The sequence below is a fragment of the Halyomorpha halys genome, unplaced genomic scaffold (genome assembly GCF_000696795.3).
Source record: "Halyomorpha halys isolate HHAL.00 unplaced genomic scaffold, Hhal_1.1 Scaffold214.1, whole genome shotgun sequence".
Lineage (NCBI taxonomy): Eukaryota > Metazoa > Arthropoda > Insecta > Hemiptera > Pentatomidae > Halyomorpha > Halyomorpha halys.
Window position 1 is genome coordinate 178,525 of NW_027110944.1, and position 9,484 is coordinate 188,008.

At 29.8% G+C, this 9,484-nt stretch overlaps 1 protein-coding gene across 1 annotated transcript in view; it reads right to left on the minus strand.

Annotated features, from left to right (window-relative positions):
* LOC106679677 (oxysterol binding protein) overlaps nt 1-9,484 on the minus strand; it is a 53,225-nt gene continuing 43,741 nt past the window's right edge. Inside the window, exons 7-10 of the mRNA XM_067049063.1 lie at nt 7,854-8,023; nt 6,613-6,779; nt 4,404-4,615; nt 1-1,456 (exon numbers count right to left, since the gene is read on the minus strand). Of these exons, the coding sequence (XP_066905164.1) occupies nt 1,317-1,456; nt 4,404-4,615; nt 6,613-6,779; nt 7,854-8,023 (689 nt within the window). The 3' untranslated portion in view covers nt 1-1,316. The remainder of the gene's footprint in view (nt 1,457-4,403; nt 4,616-6,612; nt 6,780-7,853; nt 8,024-9,484) is intronic.

Consider the following 9,484-nt stretch of genomic DNA (forward strand, 5'->3'; position numbering starts at 1 on the left):
TCAATGTTAAAAGAATAAAATTTATTAAAGTCAATATTTTTTTTACATTCTCAAGTTTTGCAAGAAAACATTAACCTCAAAAATATATGAAATATGATAAATAGGAAATTATAAACTCATATGTACTCTTTTTCCATGAGTACATATTCTGCTGTGTATGCATGTGTTTATATATATATACATATTATATACATATATACACACACATATACACTTAATATATACACATACAGATAAACATTTTACTTTTTTTTTTTTTAAATACAGAAACATAATTTTAAAACAATCACAGAATAGTCATACAAAAAAAAAAAAGACAATTAAATGTTTTAATCATAGACAGGCTTTAAAATTAACAAACTAAACGTCTCCTAGAAAATATCTTTATTATTACAAAAGAGAAAAATAAAATAAATAAACTAATGGTTATATTTTGTTTTGATATAGTACTGTAAATACACTGTAAAGATAATACTTAACATATATATATTTAACATCATATAACAAAAAGTAATAACAATGAATGGATCTATATCTATATATGTGTATGTGTGTATATATATCTATATACACTCAAATACACATATATGCGCGTGTGTACATCTGTGCACGCAGGTGCATGTGTATGTGTTAGATTAGGTATTTGAAGAAACAATATCATATAAATTTATTGTTTCACTTTTTAATGAAGTTCTTTTACTGATATAGCAACTATATTTTTCATTTATATATTTCAACCTGGGAATTAATATATTACATCAAGTGACAGACAGATTGCCATTTAATAATAATGCAGCAATTATTCACCTAAGATTCACATTTACCAAGGGTATAAGACTTAAAAAAAAAACACAACTCATGAATAATGCTAATACTGTAAGGACAAAAAATAAATAAATATGCACATGATAAAAAATTAAATAAAAAAATTTCTTATACTTCAGTTGGATTCAAAACAATATTAAAAAAATATATATAAACAATCAATCAGCTTTAAACCTTTACACTGGCAACTGAGTCTATAAAATGTTTTCTCTATTTTAAAGGGATGGATATACATAATAAAAGGGAGGATCTTACTAAAGCCATCAATATACTCTTAATTAATAAATATCACAGAATAAAAAAATTAAGCCAATGGCAAAATACATATTAAGCAATAATAATCTAATGAAAAACTGATTTTATGTGACAAAAAGATGATACCAATGTAAGGATTAAAATTTCAAATTCGTTAAACACAAAACAAGAAAAATAATACTTTTCTAAATCCCCAAGTACTAATCTCACACACACCCATACACAAGCAATAATACTTAAAATATATTAGGACATTTGCTCCAATCTTGACTGCTTTTACAATCCCAGTACTCATCTTTATATATGTGGATGAGATTTCCAGTAACTGGTTCAACTTCTTTTTTGAACCATAATGGCTCGTAGGGAACAACTTTACCTACAAAAAATAATTAATAAGAAATTGACAAAAGTAGTAAATTGTAATTCTGATAATGTCAATTAAAAGCAAATACGTTTTTACAAAATTATAAATAGTTTATACAGTACCTTTATTAAATGAAAATAATCAATGAATAATTTTATATTATCTACATACTGTTAATACTGTACTGCAATGCTAGCTTTTTATCCGAACTGAAATTTTTACAAGTTACTTTATTCCTGGTCGCTAAGCCTTGTTTCAAATTTTGTTTATCAAAAAAGACAGTAAAATTTGAGGTTTTGGTAGTTAAAGGGAGATTATTATTAACATGGATGTTCTGCAGTGAATACTATGCAGATAATTTGTGAGATTACAAAGAAGAGGTCCAAAATGAAAGCTTCCTCTACATATGTTTCCCCGACAAAAAAAAGGGACTGTTTGGAAAAAAGGCTCAGAAGGAAATTTGGTGTACAATACGCTAACTGAGGTAGTAAAATCATAACAAAAAAAAATATTAATAATTCATATAAAAATAATTTTGAAGATGGGATTAGTGAACCAAAATGAAAATGGTAAGTACTAAATAAATGATGTACAGAGTACAGAAAACCTGGATTGTTTTAATCCCAATACTAATTGTTTAGCAAACTGAAAAGTAAGAATTTTGATGGTAGAGGTAAGAGGCTAAGACTCAACCAACACCAACACAATCGGTATGCAACAAAATGTGGCAAAGTTCAAAATTTTTTGGAACTGGAAACATAACCCATTTTCAATTTATGACATTCTCTAATTAATCAGACCATCAAGGCCCAGCATGTATGCATACAACTTTGACTCAACAAAACCAAAATTCAGTGAATGAAAGTTATATGGTTTCAAGAATATACCATTCAATCAAAAATAACGAGTAGAAAAAAGTCCAATCAGGCCTTGTCTCCCTCACTAAGCTTTGTAATGGTCCTGTGGCGCTGCTCACCAGTTTCTTATTCCTAGAGTGTTTTGGATTCCTGAGCTACACTGTCCTCTCATTTGATTTTTGGCCATCCTTTACATCGAGCTCAGCAAAGGTTTCCTAGTAGAATTCATTTTGGAGTACTATCCATATTCATCTGGGTAATGTATCCAACCCAGTTATGTGCAACTTTTCCTGATGATATTAGTTTTCCCAAATATCTCTTATATTTTTCCATTTTCTCCAGTGGTAAACAACCTAGATCAGATAAAATATTCTTAAGAGGATCTTTCTTTTAAAGATGAAGATTTCAATCTCCTTGGTCTTCATTACAGCCATCTTTAAAGAATATATTAGAACCAGATGAATCAATATTTAGCTAGTAGAGCAATTTCTTTGTCCCTCCCAATGATCAACTGGCAAGTGAGATGTTTCCGAAACCAAAAATAGCTGTTGTTCGTCCTAAAGATTTTTCTATTTATCTCGAGAGAAAAATTATTTTCCGAGCTAACAGTAGAGTCTAGATAAGCAAACTGGTCTACATTCCAAAATTTGAAGGGACCAAACTTTATGATCCTTCAATGAGATGTTTTGCTTCTGTGTTATATGTGCTCATGTACTTGGTCTTGGTTTGATTCATGGTCAGACCCATATCTTGAGCAGCTAGCATAATGTCAAGAAAATTTTTTTCTATAGCACAAAGTGACCCAACTGTATCTATTCATTTGTGTATACTTGTCCTAATCAATGTATTATTTAATTTATTTTCAAGAATGTAACAAGAGCATTTTATAGGTGACATTAAAGAATTATTCATTACTGAACTTAAGAAATGAATATTAAAAATAAGTCCAAATACTTACCACAAAATGAGTAATATTCTGTGCATTACAGATTAATTTTAATGAAACACAAATACAGTGAAGTTTCACTTATACGAAACATTCAGTTATGCGAAGAATTTCTCAATCCCCTGCAAAAACCCCTGAATTATGTGTATGTAATTATCCATTTATACGAAACTTAGTTATACGAAAGATTCAGTTATACGAAGGAAAGTTTGGACTCGCTTTATGTACATATTAGTAAATTTTATTCAGTTCTACGAATTTTTTTTTCTTCTGTGGCAAGACAAAGAACGAAAAATACTGTGAAAAACGAAACAGTAAACAACTTTTTTTTTGCGAATAATATCCGGTCCCAATGACTCTTAATGTTATATTCTACTCCCTAATGTATAATAATAAGCTCGGATGATCCCGATTCAGATGACGAAGATCCTTTGGCTCTGCCATTTTTGCAGAAACTCTTAAAGCATTTGAAGTTGTAAAACGTTTTATATATGCGAAAGAAATTAGCGAGAAGGAATCTAACACCTTAACAGAATGCGAAAGAATGATTTATTCAGCCAAAAGCAATATAAAACAAACATAACACAATTTTTTTGTCAATAATTAAAAAATTCGGATTAAAGATAAATTAAATTTGTATACAATAAATAATAAATTTTTTTTCACTTTACTTTGTTTTTCTTTCAACTGCATACAACATACGTATATGTACCCACTAATTACGAGAAAAAAATTCTCAAAAATATACCTACATAATATGTATTGCGTATTTACTTACACGAAATATTCACTTATACGAAGAATTTTTGGTACCCCCTCATATTCGTATAACTGAGACTTCACTGTATTTCAATTCAAAACCGACATTTTTTGGGAAACGCCGTTTTATAATTCCTATTTTGAATTCGAGATGAATTTCAATAAAAATTATGGTTCACTTAACCTTCATTGAAACCAAATCAATTAAATAAAAATAAAACTGAAAGTTTTAGGTAGATGTACTAAATCTGGCGAATGAGAAATGTTGGTCAAAACATTTAATGAAATACTTAGATGTGTCATTTTTAAAATAAAAGTAAACTTCGCAATTTTTTCTACAAAAATTTTATCTTTATTTCTAAAGAAATCAATGAAAGGATTAAATAATTTTGATTACCTGGTCCTACTTCAGATGTTTCTCTTTCCTTACGTGCAGCCCTTTGTTTTTCCTCCAACTGTACTTTGATTAGGTTGGCTTCATCCCACTTTCCTTCTTCCATTAATCTCTGGTCTGGACGGTTTCTAGAATCTGTAGGAGCTACACCTTCTTCAGGTTCATTTAACTGACAGGCTAACTCAGTAAAGTTATAATACTTCTCACAGTCTGGGCTGTAAGTAAATTTAAAAAAATAACATATATCTAACTGAAAATTTCAAACAAATTAATCAAGTTTTCTAATTTAAAATTATATAAAAATGGAAAAACAAAAATTAATTGGTTTTCAATTACATACAGAATGCTTTAAAAATATTGCAATAACCAAGTGCTCAAATTATTCAAAATGTGAAAATTACCTCCTTGTTCAGGCAGCATAGTTTTTAAGTAATACATATATTAATAATCATTGGATTGCAGTAAATAAAAAAAAAGTACATTCAGACAAGTTGATTAGGCTAATTTATTATGAAGGTACTAACCATAAATTACAGGGCACTATGAATACAAATTAATAGTATTAAATTTAAAGGAAATGTCAATAAACTTAGGAGGTGTCACTGCCATAATTAATTTAAAATTATGATAAACAGATTTTTTCAAAATATGAATATATCATCCTTCTAAATATAAAGCTGATAACTAAACAAATAAAGAATGTTCCACTAGACATGATCATTCCCCCTACAATTTTGGGAATTTTGATTAAATTTTGACCAGGTCATAATTGAGACATGTGGTTCATCTTTTAAAAGTGTTAAGAATTGAAAGAAATTATTTTATTTTTCATTAGTTTTAATTTGATTCTTTAATTAAATAATTTAAATTTGATTTGATTAACATTTAAATTAGTTAAAGTAATAAGAAAGACTTTAAGGTGAATGAAACACTGAAAACCTATAACAACTGGAGAAGGTTACAGAAGTGGAGGGGAGATAAGCCCACTAAAATTTCAGTCTCACAATGATCGCCATGGTTGTTAGTCCATACAAACTGCCTGAGACGTTTATATTCTGGCTCTGACTTTGGTTAAGTACAGGGTGTATAATCGCTAGTCTTGGTGTCAACATGGCAATACATGTTTACTGCTACAGAGTATTATCACAGAGGGCAGAGGAGAAGTATAGGCTGGAAAGAAAACATCACACAAATTTTTTTGTACACACGCCATAGGAAGGTAGTTTGCAGTTTGCATTCGCATCAGAGACTTGAGTATAATTTAGTTATTTCTGTTTATGTTAAATATAGTTTTCATTTTTATTTCTTGGTTTTATTTGTTAATTTCCATTTCATTTATTAAAGAAAATTACTCTGTATGGAGCACTTCACACATCCACTATTAAACAAATTAAAGGTAAGTTAAGTACTTTAACGACCTGGAAGAGACTGCGAGCGATTAAGTTTTTGCCCCTCCACCTAACAGAAAGTAATTTTCAATTTATCACTATTAAAAAAAAATAAACAGAAATTGTAACAAAATAAATTTTAAAAAATAAAAAGAGGCCTATTTTCAAAGAAGACCATGATTATATTATTATGTTTTTCAGTTTATGCCCCAAGGAAGTGCCAGATAGAAAATTTCACCTAAAAAACAGAATGTCACAAAATATTCCACTGGGAATTCCAGGAGTGCTGGAGAATAACTGGTATTGAGAAAATCAACAATACTTTTAACAGATAGACCACATGCCTCTTTAACAGGCCAAAGAAAATGAAAAAAAAAATCCAAGAGAGGGAAGTCATCAGCAAGTCCCCAACTTTTTTTCGTTACAGCACCCTTTCAGGGCTAAAAACATTTTACCGCACCCTTGGTCGACTAACAAAATTTTGCAACACCTTTGCCAAGCTAAAAAAAAAATAATAGAAAATGATGCCACAATTATCCTTAGAGCAGTTGAGTATACATGACAATATGAAAAAAATAGTAAAAGTAAATGTTAGAATGCATTTAATTAATATTAATATGTTAGTTTTAATTTTTTTTCATTTTAAAAAATAATTTGAGAAAGTGGCATTTGCTTGCAGCACCCCAGGTATAAGCTAGGGGCACCCACTTTAGAAACCGCTGCCCTATATGTCTGTGAATGTGTGTTTGTGCATCTGTAATTATATACATCTATATAGTAAGAAAATAAAAAATATACATGGCTCACTCATGATTTAAACTTACGGAGGAAGTCTCCTTTCCCAAGCAACAGCATATGGACCAGTTTTATAAATAGGATTATCAGGGGTTCCTTCAACACTAACTACAGGTGCTATTTCTATTTTGCAGTCCCAGTTCCCATTGATTACCCAATTAACTTTTCCATCTTTATCCATCACACATCCTTTAACCTAAAACAACAAAAGTTCCTACAATGATTTTTTATATGTAAATAGTAGAACTAAAAGAAAAACTTTGAATATAAAAATGTAAATATATATGTGTCTATATTAACTATTAAGAAAGTAAACATGTGAAGACAAACTAAATTAAAACCATATTTTAAAATGTAATGTGTGTGTGACAGGGTAAGATTTCAAGTTACTTTTCACTAGACCCAAATGGATACTAATGCCTTAGCTGATCAGCAGAGATGGATGAGGGTTTTTCCAAGCCCAAAAGGATGATACATAATAGAAAAGAAAATATATGGCAAAATGACTGAGGTTTAAATAAATAATAGGCTGCAGGTGTTAGTGAGAAGAGGGTTCCAGCTAGGAAGTAGAGTGAGGGGCAATTAATATTTCACAGAACTATAATCAATCATTGCTTATCAAGGCAAATTTCCAAGTTAATATTAAATAATAAATATAAACATGACACAAACAAAATATAAAATAAAAAGTATAAACAAACTGCATACTGCTGGACTATAAAAAAAATCTACTGTTACAAGAGGCACAATTCTGCTAACATGCTAAGCTATAGCTAGAACTTCAGAAAAAATAATTTTAACACATTAGGTTAACAAAATCAAGCATGTACAATTTGATACAATAAAATTTACTAAAAATAATATCAATTTAGCTGCAAGCAAAATCAATTAACAACTACATAGCAAAGAAATCTGTAACAAACACAACAATTTCTAAACATTACACTGGACTATAGCAGTCAAATAGTTTAAAAACTCTTGAATGTTTATTTTCATACTTTTCCCAGTTTTTTCAAAGGTCTCCAAAAGTATCAGACAGAAATTAAACCATTTTTTTTTTTTATTAACTTTAATTATCAAATTTTTGACACCAATATGAAACTTTTAGCTGTAATACTTTCCGAGATAATGCTCTTTTAATAATAAATTCTTTCCCAAACATTTGGAGCGAAATGGGAGCTAAATGTTTTATAATAGTACAAAGTAAAACAACAGGAACAGTTTATAACTAAGAAGGCCCATTCACAATAAGCGAACTTGAACCTATTACCTTTCTCTGAGCTTCTCTATTAAAATAACTGTATGGTATATACGTTAAACGACATTTAGATCCATCTTTGTGATTTATGATATCCATATCTCCATGTTGATCAACCCATAGTTTTCCTACAATGATGTTATGCACAGTAGTAGTAACTTTCCTCCATGTGTAGTGATTGCCTTATAAAAAAATAATAACATAAATATATATGTAAAAATAAGTTAACATGATTTTTTTTTTTTTTTTGTGAAGTAATTGGAAAACACATGCTAGTAAAATTACTATAGTAAAAATCTATGGTAGTTAAGTGATTGGATCCTTTTTACAAAATCTTAAGGAAACCTTGAATCAGAATTCATATACTTATATCTCCTCAGTCCACAGGAAAGGGATACTACCCAAAGTGTTAGAAAACTTGGGAAAAACTGTTTTCTTTATATGGGTGCCGGGTCACGTGGGGATCGCTGGAAATGAACTGGTGGACGTTGCAGCCAAACAAGCACTTGCCCTTCCGGGTCGGGGCGTGGCCATTCTGACACCCCAAAAAATAAGTCTCCCGATGAAAAATGAAATATTAGCTAGTTGGCAAGTCATGTGGAATGAAAGCCCGCCAAGCAAATTAAAAACTATTAAAAAAACGATTAAACCATGGACCACATCAAACCGTTCCAATCGCAGGGAGGAGGTAGCTATAGCCAGATTGGTCATACAAATTTAACTCATGCATACCCGATCAATAAGCAACCACCGCCAAAATGTCAATACTGCAACGGTGTACTTACAGTCAGTCACATATTTGAAGGATGTCATTTGTATTACATGAACTTACGTAGATTGGGAGTGGGACCGAGTGTTTCGGATGCTCTGAATGATGATCAAAAAACATAGAAATGGTTTTAATTTTCTTAAACAGGAATAATCTTTTGAATAAGATCTAAACCCAGAAGTTTGTCATATGTATTAAAATAATTCTAAAATAAGTAATTATTCAAACTTATTTAGCAATTAAAGAATTTCAAATCTTGAAATAGAATTTAAAGTGAGAAACGTGGGCATTGATGACCTCAGGGTTTTACGCCCAAAAGCCCCAACCAACAACAACTACCCAAAGTGATATGGCCACAATGATAAAAAATATTAATTCAAGTAGCATTTATATGAATGTTGATAATATATCAATTAACATCCTCTAAACACTGAAACACAGTAGAAAAGCAGAAAGTGGTAGATCTTCTCTTAGAAAATAAGTAACCTCATAAATTAGTTTGTCAATTACTAAAACAAACACTAACATAGACACAACCTAAATCCCAAGAAACCAACAGCAAATATACTACAAAATTCCTTACATACCAACAATTTCAGAGAGAATATCAAAAACTTTAAACAATAACAAAAACAAAAATTATTACACTATTGCATACAAAACACGGCCACTTTATTCAATCTTTACACCTATATGAAAGACAAAGACGAAATATTGTTGTTGCTCACATTTATATTTATATAAATAATAATGTAATCAATTTACTACTGTCTTGTCCATAGTTTGTAATCAACTAATTTACATTTTCATTCCATTCTTGTCTATATTTCCTATTTTTAGTCTATTATTTATTTTATTTTATAAATTTGTATTT